A 16388-nucleotide genomic window follows, 5' to 3' on the forward strand; every position below is an offset into this window, starting at 1 on the left:
TTTTTATTCTATTACACTTTAATTCTTCATATATGAATACATATATGTATTCAAGCCTACAGCCTGCAGTGATCCTGAACCTACTGAACCGCCGCACAACCAGCAATACCCTCTCCTAGTGTATCATCACCCATCCCCTGCAGACTGTGAGCCCTCGCGGGCAGGGTCCTCCCTCCTTATGTACCCGTGTGCCTTGTTTGTTGCTCATGTTTAATGTATTTGTCTATATTTGCCCCGTATTTCACATGTAAAGCGCCATGGAATAAATGGCGCTATAAAAATGTATAATAATAATAATAATATATCAATGTTTTCTACTGTAGATCATAAATCGCCTGTTTATACCAAATTCCCGTGTTCTAGCTCTCTTTCAGATGTGAGAAATAATTCTGTAAATGCTACAAATGCTGTGCAAGCTCATTCAGGTATCAAAAGTAGGATTGACGAGGCTGGGACAGTGGTGGAGCAGGCCAACTTTACAGCATATGAGGCTCTGTCCATGGTAAGTACCACGTCAGAATTAGGCTTGATTCACACCTGCGATTTCAGTTTCTGTTCTCTACTCTCATTCTAAAAACTGAGAATTTTATCCGGTACATAAGTGATGCAAACGGCACTAGAAGAGCCCATTGGGATACTTCTGGTCTCGATTATGGTGTCTAAGCCACATGTCCCCCCGCTATTCCCCGGCCTCTCCCCTATGTCAATCCCTTCACTGGCTCCCCATTGCCCAGAGACTCCAGTACAAAACCCTAACCATGACGTACAAAGCCATCCACAACCTGTCTCCTCCATACATCTGTGACCTCGTCTCCCGGTACTTTCCTGCACGCAGCCTCCAATCCTCACAAGATTTCCTTCTCTACTCCCCCTTATCTCCTCTTCCCACAATCATATACAAGATTTCTCTCGCGCATCACCCCTACTCTGGAACTCTCTACCACAACATATCAGACTCTCACCTACCATCGAAACCTTCAAAAAGAACCTGAAGACCCACCTCTTCCGACAAGCCTACAACCTGCAGTAACCACCGATCAACCAAACCACTGCACGACCAGCTCTATCCTCACCTATTGTATCCTCACCCATCCCTTGTAGATTGTGAGCCCTCGCGGGCAGGGTCCTCTCTCCTCCTGTACCAGTTATGACTTGTATTGTTCAAGATTATTGTACCTGTTTTTATTATGTACACCCCTCATCACATGTAAAGCGCCATGGAATAAATGGCGCTAAAATAATAATAATAATATTTCATTGGAAAATGGAGGATTTTGTGCCCAATTTTCCAGTAAAATGATGGACACCATAATGGAAACCATATCACACACCAAACAAACTTTATAGTTGCATCCTTCAGGTTTCCGCTTGCATCTGCTATATTCAGGATCCGTCCTCTACATGAATTTTGCTTCATAGAAAGGAACAGACAAACAGAACTGAAAAAATGCACGTGTGAATTGAGGGAACAAGTAAGGAAACAAATGCAGCAAATGATTTAAAATCTTTACACTATTCGCACTTGTTAGTTTTTTCTCCCAGGCAACAGTCACCTTTTGAAGGCTAAAATAACATAACAAACTGCTGTACTGTCAATTAAGAGAAAACATAACATTATAGAGCATGGTGGATCATAACGGATGTCTCATGGCTCCTGTGAAAAGAGAAATCACAATGCTAGAATGAACAATGCCATAAAGCCAAACCCTCTAAGTATGGTATACTATCGAGCACTGTTTTGAAAAGAAGGCACCCCATTTAGGAACCCCTCTTTTAGGTAGCCTTTTTAGAGCTGAATCAATTATGACGGACCACAGTGAAAGCCTCCGACTTCCATAGAAAACAAGACACTCTTACAGTTCTATGGACTCTTTGTAATGCTTTGTCTTTGGTTCATGGTGAAAATTAGGGAGTTCCTAGCAATTGGACCATGATACCATGAGCTTTTCTCCAAGACACCTGCAGAAGAAACACCCGTTATCACAGCTGAAATTATACATTTTGTTTCTATTAACATACTTCACATACCCAGAAAAAAAATCCAAAGGAATGTCAGAATACTGAATATCAGACTGACATTGAGAAAAAAATGCAATTATGTTTAAATACAGAGACATTTATGATGTACAAATACATCCCAAAATAAAATGATGGACTTTTTTTTTTCCACTGCCAAACAATTGACAGTACTTTTTCAACTGTCTGGTTCATATGACAAAACTAAAAAGAAAAATGTTTCTGTCACGTCTATTTTCATCTTAAAATGTTTGGAGACCAGAACGATGACTTCGTGTCATGTTACAAAATGCAGGAAATGTCCATTTTCCTCTTGACAGTCGTCCCCATTCTATGGTTATATTTAGAAGTAATTAAACCTGCCTTTTAGATAAGTGTTTGTATCCATTTTCTCCTTTCAGTTCTAGCCAGCGGGAAGGTAATTAATCTTTTGTAAGGGGAACAACAACCTGAATATGCCGCACTGTTTTTGTTCTTCATTTTCCATGAAAAGAACATTTTTCTAAGCATTTCACACATTATGGAGCAATTGTTTATTCTTCCTTCATGGGGCTAATCCTCAAAAAGACGTGTGAATGCCATTTTATGGTTGAAATAGCTTAGTGTCACCACAAATCGTTTGATCCCGTAAATATCTAGATGCGTTAGCAAATTCTAATTGCATGTTGTTTTCCTATGAATCCTCTGGACTGGAATTATACTCATCATTCAGCTGGCGTTATATCTCATTTCTATTTTAATAAAATATGTATTTGGTCATTGCAAATAATGCCGCTGTATGCCTATATAAGAGATGTGTATTTAGTGCCAAAAGCAGGATAGGAAATCGTCAGGATAAAATAGGGACAAATTTACAAAAGAGTTAGTGAACATGTATTATGTATTAATGGAGTAGGTGTCAATAAGACAGCACCCATCTATATGCTCCTTTACTACAAGTGAACATCATAAAGGGTCAATTGACTGTTACCCTATTTAATAGTCACTGTTCACTCTGTGTTCCTGCAGTGCGTTCAAGGATTTTATCTAAATCCCCCTAAAACAGGATGGGATTCAGAAGGAACCCATAAGGTGATATAGACTGTTAGGCCGGAGTCAATACTATAAAATACACACAAAATTACATTACATAGGAAATGATTGCATTGTCCATCAATGCTGAGGGATAGATACTTAGATGGGCCCTAATTTAGGTCAATGGTGTTAGTCGATCACCATACAGATGTGGTATCTCTAATAAAGAAAATCCATAAGCCTAATGTGAACAGACTTATAAATAACAAACCAGAATGTACTTATGTGTTTGCCCATAGCCTTTAGAAGGAAAAATGTAACAAGATTTGGTGCTCGATACTAAATAAATAATACAAAATAATACTCAATAAATACTAAATTATTTTAGATATTTACCATCCCAATATTGGGATTAGATTAGAGCACAGCTGCAAAGGAGGCGGAGAAATTAATTTCTCCATCTCTTCCGCTGCCAGCGTGAGCGCACATGGCACCGCACTCAGATGATATCTGAGTCATGTGCGTTGTGTCACTTTCAGCCGTAGATTTATATAGGTGCGAGTGAGCCAAGACTCGGCCAAGCCTCTCTTACAATCGCAGCATGCCGATTTGGCATGAGAAAATAATCACAGTTGTGATCTGCCCCATAGAGTAACACTGGTCCGACTGCTATGTGATGTTTTATCACATAGGACTTGGCCGTGTTGTATGGTAATGTGACTCCGGCCTAAGGACAAAAATGCTTTAAAATGATCTCCATTTGTGTTTTTTGTATAACATGCCCATTTGGTCATACAGGCAGAAAAACATAAAAAAGGCATATGTAAAGTAACTCTTGCTCTGTGCATGATAATAATGGTCAGGTTATAACACAATATGGGAAATAGGATCTGTGACTGGTCCTCTCTCTTTTATATTAACAGGGACAAATTATAAAAAAAAATTGGTTTAAATTTTATTTTGGAAGAATTTGAAAAAAGATTGATAAACCACAAGCAGTAAAATAACATCCCTCTGCAAATTAGAAATATTTCTGCACTTGAGAGCTAGTATATCATTTCTCTCTTAAAGTTTGAAGAAAACTAGGATAACTGGGAACGTGTAATATGAAGATGATTACTATTGGAATGTTCTTTACAGAATCAATATATGTTTTGTGTTTTTCCTATGCAGTACTAAGTTTTGACAAAAAATGTTTTGTTACTTTCCAAAAGGTATCTGGACCTGTGGGATCATTAAGTTCAGCATCCAGAATTGCCCTAAATTTCAGCTCTAAACTTCTGGATGAATCAAAAAATTTAAGTAGAAACACACAAGGTAATTTGTTTTCTATTATTGTGTTCTTGCTGGTGCCTGTACATCTAGACCAATGATTCCCAAACCCTGTCCTCACGGCCCCCAACACATCATGTTTTCTGGATTTCTTTAGTATTGCACTATAAACTGTACTAATTCTTATCAGCTGGAATTGTAAATGTTTTGTGCATTGGATTTGTTTTATATAGTGATAGTAGGAGCATATAAGTAGTAGACTTGTATGCATGTTGTCCGCAGTACCCCACATACTTTACCACTGTCTCTTTTAACTGTCCAGTGCTAACTTGTCACAAAAGACTCATTTACAGTGGTTAATAAAAGCTCTTGACCTAACCCACCCAGTGGCTTCTTTAAGTATGTCGCCAACCAGTCAAGGTAACAGCAGGCCCTCTTTTGCCACCTGATTGCATCTTTGACATTGTTCTATGTAGACAAAGAATGTGTTGGCAAATATCTGCCACCTATATTAGGTCCAAACCATTTTAATAATGATTGTTAGTCCCCATCTAGTTTGCACTGACGCCTTCTAAAAGACCTTTCAAATACAGCTGTACTTTCAACAAACTTTTCAAGAATCTATTTAATATAAGGCGAATATAAGAAACTTTGTGATATATCTTATTCGAGAAATCAGTTTCCCTCCCCATTTATCAATCACTTCTCCCCCTTGCTTCCTGAGCTTGTTACCCACTTTGCAAAAAACAGCTGAAATCCATTCTCTGACATGACTGACTGCTAGTTCACTCACTGTGGAATCATGTGACACAGTCCATTATACTCTATGGAGAGTGGAGAAGGGAGGATGAAGGAGGAGCAGGGAGAGGAAACAAGCAGAGAGAACCATAGAAAGATAATGTTGAACTTTCTAATGAGTCTTTTACCTCACTCCGAGCTTATGTTGCTGTCACTTGTCTCTGTGAGCTAAAAATGAGCAGGAATATCTCTGTGTACTATGGGAAATATAACAGCAGCTAGTCTCTTCCCTTCAGCTCCCTGTGGATTGCAAATTAGAGCTTAAGCAAGCAGAGAGAAAAAATGGTGAAAATGCAAGATATAAGTCATATCTAGTGTCATTCCTCTCGTTTGCATACTGGACTACTTATTCTGAAAAAAGTTAATTGATTAACAGCAAAGCCACAAAAAGAGGAATTAAAATCCCCCCAAAATTCAAGAATTGACACAGACAAAACAAATGGCAAGAGTATTTACCTGCCCAGATCTCAAAACGAATGCAGCAAACCCATATAATAAAAATGGCGGCAACACAAGTGCAAAATACTGATGAGAACCGCTCACAACTTACCAATTCATGGAGGGGGTGATATTGTTTGTCAGCACTATGGCATGGGGAGAAATCTGCTCATGTAAAAGAACTCTAAGCCATTGAAAACACTATATGCTTCTCTTGATCAATTTTCTAAAGTCTACTTGTGTTATGGTTCCATTTATTGCTGTGGGTTATAAAGATTTTAAATCCCAATGATAATTTAAGTATTCAGTCATTTTCTTTTTTGTGTAGTCTTTTTCAATCTTTTTATAGGCTGAATTCTAAAGGCTGGCATCATAAGTGTTTTTTTTTTGTTCCAGGCCTCGTGTTTCACTTGAAAGGTTTAAAGACAAAAGTGGATAATATACAAAAGCGTACGCATGCATTTACCGGACAGATAAACGAGCAGCTGCGAGCTCTGAGAACCCTACCGAATGGTGAGAAACATATCATTCATCCTTTTACTTGTAGCGCTGTGATAAAATAGTAATAGAAAGGCAAGTCTCCATGGACTGCAGACAGAGCAGAGAACATAGCCTCATTTATATCATGAAATGGACTTTTATCCTGGAGAGCCGTGCAGATATGCAGGTTCACCATTTCCTTTCTGAAAGCCTTATGTAAAAGTGTAGAAAATGACTAATATATGCAAACTAGATGGTGGCCCGATTCTAACGCATCGGGTATTCTAGAATATGCATGTCCACGTAGTATATTGCCCATTTACGTAGTATATTGCCCATTTACGTAGTATATTGCCCAGCGACGTAGTATATTGCCCAGTCACGTAGTATATTGCCCAGCCACGTAGTATATTGCCCAGCGACGTAGTATATTGCCCAGTCATGTAGTATATTGCCCAGTCACGTAGTATATTGCCCAGCCACGTAGTATATTGCCCAGCCACGTAGTATATTGCCCAGTCACGTAGTATATTGCCCAGTCACGTAGTATATTGCCCAGCCACGTAGTATATTGCCCAGTGACATAGTATATTGCCCAGTCACGTAGTATATTGCCCAGTCACGTAGTATATTGCCCTGCCACGTAGTGTATTGCCCAGCTACATAGTATACAGCACAGCGACGTAGGATATTGCGCAGCTACGTAGTATATTGCACAGAGCCACATAGTATATTGCTCAGCCTTGTAGTATACAGCAGAGCCACGTAGGATATTGCCCAGTGACGTAGTATATTACCGAGGCACGTATGTCACAGGGCCAAAAAATAAAAAATATACATACTCACCTAACGATCCGAGGGCCCCTTGTAGTGTATCATACTCACCATTCTTGTCGCTGCTCCTCTGCGTCCCGTGTCTCCTCTTCCTGGGATCCTGTGCAGATGGTAGTGCTCGGCTTCAGGAAAATGGCCGCGGGATGTCGCGCGTGCGCAGATCGAGATCGCGGCGGCCATTTTCCTGAAGCCGAGTTCCATTGCAAGTGCCAGGGCTGGTGGGAGCATGACCTATGAAGACGTCGCGGTCACATGACCGTGACGTCACGGCAGGTCCTTGCCGCACACCAGCCCTGGGACGGGACCTCACCGCAAGCTGGCGCTTGTAATGGAGCGGTCCGGGGAGCGTGGCGAGGAGCGAGAAAGGCGGCGGAGGGTGAGTATAGCAGGTTTTTTTTATTTATTTATTATTTTTAACATTACATTTTGTACTATTAATGCCGCATAGGCAGCGTCAATAGTACAAAGTTGGGGACACACAGGGTTAATAGCAGCGGTAACGGAGTGCGTTACCCGCGGCATAACGCGGTCCGTTACCGCCGGCATTAACCCTGTGTGAGCGGTGTATGCGGGCGCCGGCAGTGAGTGCGGGGAGTAAGCGGCCATTTTTTTCTGGACTGTGCGCGTCGCTGATTGGTCGCGGCAGCCATGACAGGCAGCTGCCGAGACCAATCAGCGAACGAATAACCGTTACAGAAGGACAGACAGAAGTACCCTTAGACAATTATATAGTAGATAATAAAAGTGTACACACCTTCCAAAGTAAACAGAGCTTTGTCTAGTTTGGTGAAGATAGGCAAGTAGGAGAGCGTGCACACTCCACCATTTTTATAACAATATTCTAATTTTTTATTGCCCTTCTGAATTTCACATCCAGTTTGCCTGGAAGTTAATTTATTGAAAACAGTAGGTATAATAAAAATGTAGTGATTATCATTGTGTGCATAAAAAAAAAGAATTGTTTTGGGAAGATCACTTGTTCCAAATGTTTTTCAGCCTTTAGTGATAATTGCTACAGTCATAGTGGTTGATTCACTCTAATTTGAAAGAAAAGTGCATACATGAAATATTTTAAGAAATATCTGCAATGCTCAGCTATCTCCGGTACTCCTGTTAACATGGCCAATACTCGATTCAGTAAGGACACTTTTTAGAGCTCATATATCTGGATCAGTGGGGGTCCCACTTTTGGGACCCTTAGAGAACGGCAAGTTATGAATAGATGAAAACTTGATAAGATGGGTGAATCTGTAACTTAAAAGTGTATTTGAGGCCTAAAAGTATTATAGAAAAAGATCAATAGGAAAAAAAAGAAAAAATAAGGTCTGCACACCTTTGTATTAAATTAATGTATAGGTGCACAAATAATCTCCTGTATGTGGTCAATATACAAACATATGCATACACTGTGATTAATGAGTACATGAAGTCAGCTACTGCTGTAAACGAGCCTAAAAGTATAATAGGAATGATATTATTATTATTATTTACAAGCAGAAGATTGAGAACATCAGAGACAGTTTTAGTCGACAACCCCCAGAGCCCTTCCTCCCAACTACCCAGCCCTCCACCTCCAAAACCAATTTCTCCACTATTACAGAAGATCGACTCTCCACTTTACTCTCAAGATCGCATCTCACCACCTGTGCACTTGACCCGATCCCTTCCCACTTCATCCCAAACTTCACCACAGTCTTCATCCCAACCCTAACCCATCTCTTCAATCTATCACTAACAACTGGTGTTTTCCCCTGAAGCTTTAAACATGCCTCCATCACACCTATCCTCAAAAAGTCCTCTCTTGAGCCATCCTCTGTATCTAGCTATCGCCCTATATCACTTCTCCCCTATGCCTCAAAACTACTGGAACAACACGTCCAACTTGAACTGTCCTCCCATCTATCTTCCTGCTCCCTTTTCAACTGCTTACAATCAGGGTTCCGGTCACACCACTCCACTGAAACTGCCCTAACTAAGGTCACCAATGACCTATTAACTGCCAAGAGCAAGCGACACTACTCTATCCTCCTCCTGGACCTGTCCTATGCCTTTGAGAAAGTGGACCATTCCCTATTACTACAGACCCTCTCATCCCTTGGTATCACAGACTTGGCCCTATCCTGGATCTCATCATTCCTAACTGACCGAACATTCAGCGTCTCCCATTCACACACTACCTCCTCACCTTTCCCCCTATCTGTCGGAGTCCTGCAAGGTTCAGTTCTAGGGCCCCTGCTCTTCTCCATTTACACTTTTGGCCTGGGACAGCTCATTGAATCTCACGGTTTTCAGTATCATCTCTATGCTGATGACACACAGATCTACATCTCTGGACCAGATATCACAACCCTACTAACCAGAATCCCTCAATGTATATCCGCTATTTCATCCTTCTTCTCCTCTAGATTTCTAAAACTTAACATGGACAAAACAGAATTCACTGTCTTTCCCCCATCTCACGCAACCCCCCCAACGAACCTATCTATTACAGTAAACGGCTGCCCACTCTCCCCAGTCCCACAAGCTCGCTGCCTCGGGTAATCCTTGACACTGATCCCTCCTTCAAACCGCATATTCAAGCCCTTTCCATTTCCTGCCGCCTTCAACTCAAAAATATTTCACGGATCCGTACATTCCTAAACCAAGAATCTGCAAAAACCCTAGTCAATGCTCTCATCATCTCCCGCCTCGACTACTGTAACCTCCTGCTCTGTGGCCTCCCCTTGAACACTCTTGCACCCCTCCAATCTATTCTAAACTCAGCTGCCCGACTAATCCACCTGTCCCCCCGCTATTACCCGGCCTCTCCCCTCTGTCAATCCCTTCACTGGCTCCCCATTACCCAGAGACTCCAGTACAAAAGCCTAACCATGACATACAAAGCCATCCACATGTCTCCTCCATACATCTGTGACCTCGTCTCCCGGTACTTTCCTGCATGCAACCTCCGATCCTCACAAGATCTCCTTCTCTACTCCCCTCTTATCTCCTCTTCCCACAATCGCATACAAGATTTCTCTCGCGCATCACCCCTACTGTGGAACTCTGTACCACAACATATCAGACTCTCACCTACCATCGAAACCTTCAAAAAGAACCTGAAGACCTTACTCTTCCGGCAAGCCTACAACCTGCAGTAATCACCGATCGACCAAACCACTGCACGACCAGCTCTATCCTTACCTACTGTATCCTCACCCATCCCTTGTAGATTGTGAGCCCTCGCAGGCAGGGTCCTCTCTCCTGAGCGCTGTTTCTTCTTAAACCCGGCGCCTGCGCTGTGCGTGCCTGCCTGGGGCAGGCGCAGTCTTCATTGTCAGTCACAGCTCAGATGCAGGGTGCCTGACTGCGCCTGTGCGGGCAGTGCGGCCACCCTGTTGCTGAATCCCCGCCCCGCACTGTGTTATTCATTATGCACAGTGCGGGGCTGGCATTCCTGGGCATGCGCACTGCGCTGTTCAGGCGCTCCCCCATCTCGGACACTCCCCCTGCTCCCCCGCCTTCCAGCATTGTTATTTGCGGCTGCCTCATTACAAACGCTGGTGAGTATTAGTGTATATTGCGGCAACCTGCATCTGAGCTGTGACTGACAATGAAGACTGTGCCTGCCCCAGGCAGGCACGCACAGCGCAGGCGCCGGATTTAAGAAGAAACAGCGCTCAGGGGGCGGCGACCATCGCCCCCTGAAGAGAAGAGTGACGGCAGTTGGGAGATTCATAGAGGAGGCTTCGGACCGCCTCCAGGTACAAAGTCAGGTATTTGTGGCAAACTTTAAAACGCTTTATTCAGGGATTAACTGAATCAAAAACTAAAAGAGCCACCTTGTTAGAATGCAGCATTACTGCTGCACAAGGTGGCTCTTTTAGTTTATAACGGCTGGAGGGGGGTGACAGTGGCCCTTTAAAGGGACGATATCGACATTTAAGATCGCTACTTCCAATAGGTGGCACTAGAGTTCAAGTCCTATTCCTCTCTGAAGAGACAATTTGTATATTTGACCATTTTAAAGACACTTTTTATTCTTGTACTCGTCAGATACAAGCTCTAAACTCCAGGATGCTAAGGAGCTAGCTCTTTCTGCCAATGCCTCTGCAGCGAGCACCTTGAGCCATATAACGAACTTCAGCCAGAAGCTGACAAATGCAAATTCAATATTGTCAAGGGTTAATGACACATTGCAGAAAACAAAGGAACTTCTCATCCATTCGTCTAAAACAGGTATGGAGTTTACTATGTTACACAAATATTGGGATGGTCAATATCTAATATAATTTAGTATTTATTGAGTATTATTTTGTATTATTTATTTAGTATCGAGCACCAAATCTTGGCACATTTTTCTCTTCTAAAGGCTATGTGCAAACACATAAGTACATTCTGTTTTCTTATTTATAAGAGTCTGTTCACATTAGGGTCATGGCTTTTCTTAATTACAGACACCAGATCTGTACAGTGATCGCTTAACACCATTGACCTAAATTAGGGCCTATCTAAGTATCTATCCCTCAGCATTGATGGACAATGCAATCATTTGCTATGTAATGTAATTGTGTGTGTTTTTTATTGTATAGCTGTAACAGCTGAGAGCAGGATAAAGGAAGTGGAGAAACAAGCTAACATTTTACTGGATAGATTAAAACCTTTCAAATTGCTTGAAGAAAATCTGAGCCGGAATCTTTCAGAAATAAAAGAGCTGATCAATCAGGCAAGGAAACAAGCTGCATCGGTAAGTGAGATCCAGGCCAGTACTTTACTATTAACCCAGCTATTGTTCTGCATTTACAGTAATTGTGAAATGGAACTGGATACGCATTGTACATGGTAAAAAAACCCTGGCTGTATTATAGCATTTACCATAACTCAGCCAAGGATAGATTGCATTGTCTCAATGCGAAATATTAAATACAAATCACATTGTGATCACAGGCTGTGCACAGGCGATCGCGACCGGGTGTCAGCTGATTCAGGCATCTGACACTCGGGACTAACTGCCAGGAGCAGTCACACACCACTCCCGGCACTTTAACCAACTAAATGCTGCTATCGAATGCAATCGCAGCATTCCAGGAGCCAGCAGAGGGATGATAGCCCCTCTGCGCTTGGATCCGAGACCGCGCGGCATGATGTGGGGTCCCGATCGTTGCCATGGTGACCCGATGTCATCATGACGACATCTGCATCACCAGAGCTAGTAAAGTTGCTTGATCATGCGCAGTGCATGATCAGCAACTTTCTCTGTCAATGCACAGCTGAAATGTGAAAAGCATAGGGATGCTGCTGCATCACCATGCTATGTAAGGGATCAACCTGCAAAAAATGATAGTGCCATAGCGGGACAAATTAAAAAGTAAAAAAAAAAATTTAATTTTTTTTTAAATAATTGTAAAAATATATATATATATATATATATATATATATATATATAAAAAAAATAAAATAATAACCAAAAAATCTAAAAAATATTGTACCCATAAATGAATATTTGTATGAAAACCCCCCCACATATTTGCTATTGCAGCATCCGGAATGAACCGACCTATAAAACTGTCCCACTAGTTAATCCCTTTGGTGAACAAAATAAAAAAATAAATAGAAAACAAGCCAGAAAACATTGCTTGATCAACATACCGCCGAACAAAGCAGAAAAAAACGCGATAAAAAAAGGATATAAATAAACATGGTACCGCTGAAAACGTCATCTTGTCCAGCAAAAAACAAGCCACCATGCAGCTCCATCATCGGAAAAATAAAAAATGATACAAAAATAATATTTTTTTTTCTATAAAATAGTTTTTATTGCGATAAATATTAAAAAAACAATATAAATGAGGTATGGATGTAATAGTACTGACCCGAAGAATAACACTGCCTTATCAGTTTTACCACATGCTGAATAACATAACCCCCCCCCAAAAAAAAAGTCCTGAATTGCAGTTTTTTAAATTCTGCCTCACAAAAATCGGAATAGAGAGCGATAAATATAATATGTCTTAACGTGGTACCAATAAAAATGACAACTCATCCCACAAAAAAACAAGCCATTACATGATTCTTCTGTCGGCCAAGATATGGAAAAATTATAGCTCTCAAAATGGTGATACAAAAAACTAGTGTTTGCAATAAAAAGTATCTTTTGGTGTGTGACAGCAGCCAAACATAAAAACCCGATATAAATCTGGTATCGCTGTAATTGCACCAACCCAAAAAATAAAGTTGCCTAATCACTTGTAGCGCACGAGGAGCGGCGTAAAAAATAAATAAAACCAATTCTTCACATGCTGTCGATTTTTTCATTCTGCCTCCCAAAGATCGCAGTAAGGCTCAGTGGACATTTATCCTGCGATCTGCGCAGAGCGCTTACACTGGGGTTTCCATGTAAAACTCTGAAATACATGATTCAGAAGGAACCTTTGACAGAAGATTCCCTTTAATGAGGCAGATGGAGACACTGGCCATGTGGCCACAGTTTTGTGCACTTCTGAAAAGAAGTACACCACTGGACAGAGGCCAGATCGAGTCCAGAGTAACTCTGCTGCCTCATTATAGTGAATGGATTCCTCGAGGATTTCATCTGAATAGCGTCACTCAGAGATTTTGATGGAAACCCCAAAGTAAGTTCTCAGCATGTAACGCCAAATAAATGTGATCCCAAACGTTGTGTAAAACATTCCCAATAAAAACTTCAGCTTAATCCACAAAAAATGTCCCCACTCAGGTCCACCATCTGTTAATGCAAATATACGGGGCTTCCACGTTACTGGTAGTTCAGCTGACATGTGCCTGAAAAGTTGCGGGCTCATCGTCAGAGCCCGCAGCAAACTGGAGGAGGTGACCTTGGACCTGCCTATATATCCAAGGTTAGAAAGGGGTTAATGATGGTAAGGATATGCTGGGGTTTTTTGTTATCAGTCATTATCAGACTGTGAACCATACAAAAACCATAGTTAGTGCCCCCATTTCATGCTGCCCGCTCTCATATCCATTTTGTGCCCCCTTCTCACACTATGCCCTCACAATACCCAACACTTTGTCCTCTCAAAACTGTATCCCCTCTTCATATTGTCCCCCTACACAGCTGCCCCTACAGTAGGATATCCACAACAGACCCCGAATATGCACTATGATGTTCACAACAGCCCCATACAGTATTATGTCCACCACAGCCCCCATATAGTTTGATAACCCTCTACAGCACCTCATATAGTATTATAATCCCCAGTGTAATGACCCCCACAGGCCCTTATATTCAGTATAATGCACCACACAGTATGATATTCACCACAAGCTCAAATATACAGTATGATGCTGCCAGTATAATGTCTGCAAAGCCAGCTTTTGGTATAATGTACCCCAGAGTGTGATAAGTCCCCACAGCCAGCCTCCAGTATAATGTTCCCCATAGCAAGACCCCAGTATAATATGAACTCCATAGTGTGATAGGCCTCCAGTATAATGTTCCCCACACTGTGTTAGTTCCCTACAATCAGATCTCAGAAAAATGTTCCCCACAGCCAGCCCCCAATATATGTACCTCATAGCGTGGTAGGCCCCCAGTACAGTGTACCCCACATAGTGTGATAGACCCACATTATAATATTCCCCACAGCCAACCCCCAGTATAATATGTACCCCATACTGTGATAGACCTCCAGTATAATGTTCCCCACACTGTGTTAGTCCCCCACAGCCAGCTCTCAGTATAATGTTCCCACAACCAGACCCCAGGGTATGTACCTCATACTGTGGTAGACCCCAGTACATTCTTCCCCACAGCCAGCTCCCAGTATAATGATCTACATTGTGATAGTCCCCCAGTAGAATGTTCCCAACAGTCATCCCCCAGAATAATATGTGCCCCACAGTGTGATAGGTGACCAGTGTAATGTTTCCCTCAGCCAGCCTCTAGTACAATATGTACCTCATAGTGTGATAGATAAGAAAAATAAAGGAAAACTTGTACTCACCTAATCGAGGCTCTCTGTACACCGAAGCCTTTGTCTCCTCTTCTATGATGTGCAGCAGTGGGAACTGGATGGCGTAATGATGTCCCCACCATGTGCCATCCCCTTCTATGGGCAGGCCGGAAGTGACCTGCGTTCTGATGGAGTCACTGGTGGAGCTGATTACAGATGCTTTGCTCCTGTACTTGGTGGCGCTCACAGTAATTGCATTCATGTGTGATAGACGCTAACACAACGGAGTGCAGGATGAGAGCGACAGCCGGGGCGCAGACAAAGAGGGGTGAGCAGTGTCAGTGACTGACACTGCTCCCTTGTGTGCCTGCACCCCAGCCGTCACTGGCAAGCATTCAGCAATGTCAGATGGTATTTTTCCCCAAAAATGCTCCCCCTTTGGGGAGGCAGGAGGTAGCGCCCTCGTCCCAGCCCTGATAACCATTATACATTACATTTGTACATACTGTATGCTACTATCCATCTGTAGAATTTGATTGATCGCATGTGTTTATCAGCTGCTAACTTTGATTTATGGTTATGTTTTATAGATAAAAGTTGCTGTTTCAGCAGACAGAGATTGTGTCCGCTCCTACCACCCCGAAATCCGCTCTGCAAATTTCAATACTCTTACACTAAATGTCAAAACTAATGAACCTGACAATCTTCTCTTTTACTTGGGCAGTAACACTAAGGTGAGTCTACAACTAAAATGTAATAAATATGTTTTATGGCACCGTATCAATAAAGGATGAATGCATAATACTCCCAAGCCTCCTGGTTTACTGGGTTATGCCATTAAGCAGATTTTTCTATGAAATATTGTTTTACATGTTGTATCCCACCAAATCGTTATGCTTTTAAATTTGAATCTTTTTGTCATATTTGCATATTTTTTAGATTGTTGTATGTGCTTGGATATATGAAGGACATATGTATCTGTATTGGTATATATGTATACAGTACAGACCAAAAGTTTGGACACACCTTCTCATTTAAAGATTTTTCTGTATTTTCATGACTAAGAAAATGGTACGTTCACACTGAAGGCATCAAAACTATGAATTAACACATGTGGAAATATATACTTAACAAAAAACGTGTGAAACAACTAAAAATATGTCTTATACTCTAGGTTCTTCAAAGTAGCCACCTTTTGCTTTGATGACTGCTTTGCACACTCTTGGCATTCTCTTGATGAGCTTCAAGAGGTAGTCACCGGGAATGGTTTTCACTTCACAGGTGTGCCCTGTCAGGTTTAATAAGTGGGATTTCTTGCCTTATAAATGGGATTGGGACCATCAGTTGTGTTGTGCAGAAGTCTGGTGGATACACAGCTGATAGTCCTACTGAATAGACTGTTAGAATTTGTATTATGGCAAGAAAAAAGCAGCTAAGTAAAGAAAAACGAGTGGTTATCATTACTTTAAGAAATGAAGGTCAGTCAGTCCGAAAAATTGGGAAAACTTTGAAAGTGTCCCCAAGTGCAGTGGCAAAAACCATCAAGCGCCACAAAGAAACTGTCTCACATGAGGACCACCCCAGGAAAGGAAGACCAAGAGTCACCTCTGCTTCTGAGGATAA

General features: G+C 41.7%; 1 protein-coding gene across 1 annotated transcript in view; it reads left to right on the plus strand.

Moving 5' to 3' along the window:
* The window catches only part of LAMA1 (laminin subunit alpha 1), a 236431-nt gene that overhangs the window by 174357 nt on the left and 45686 nt on the right, over positions 1 to 16388 (plus strand). The window contains exons 40-45 of the mRNA XM_077270228.1: positions 364 to 502; positions 4245 to 4347; positions 5935 to 6051; positions 10888 to 11070; positions 11424 to 11578; positions 15356 to 15499. Of these exons, the coding sequence (XP_077126343.1) occupies positions 364 to 502; positions 4245 to 4347; positions 5935 to 6051; positions 10888 to 11070; positions 11424 to 11578; positions 15356 to 15499 (841 nt within the window). The remainder of the gene's footprint in view (positions 1 to 363; positions 503 to 4244; positions 4348 to 5934; positions 6052 to 10887; positions 11071 to 11423; positions 11579 to 15355; positions 15500 to 16388) is intronic.

This window comes from Ranitomeya variabilis, chromosome 6, assembly GCF_051348905.1.
Source record: "Ranitomeya variabilis isolate aRanVar5 chromosome 6, aRanVar5.hap1, whole genome shotgun sequence".
Classification (NCBI taxonomy): Eukaryota; Metazoa; Chordata; class Amphibia; order Anura; family Dendrobatidae; genus Ranitomeya; species Ranitomeya variabilis.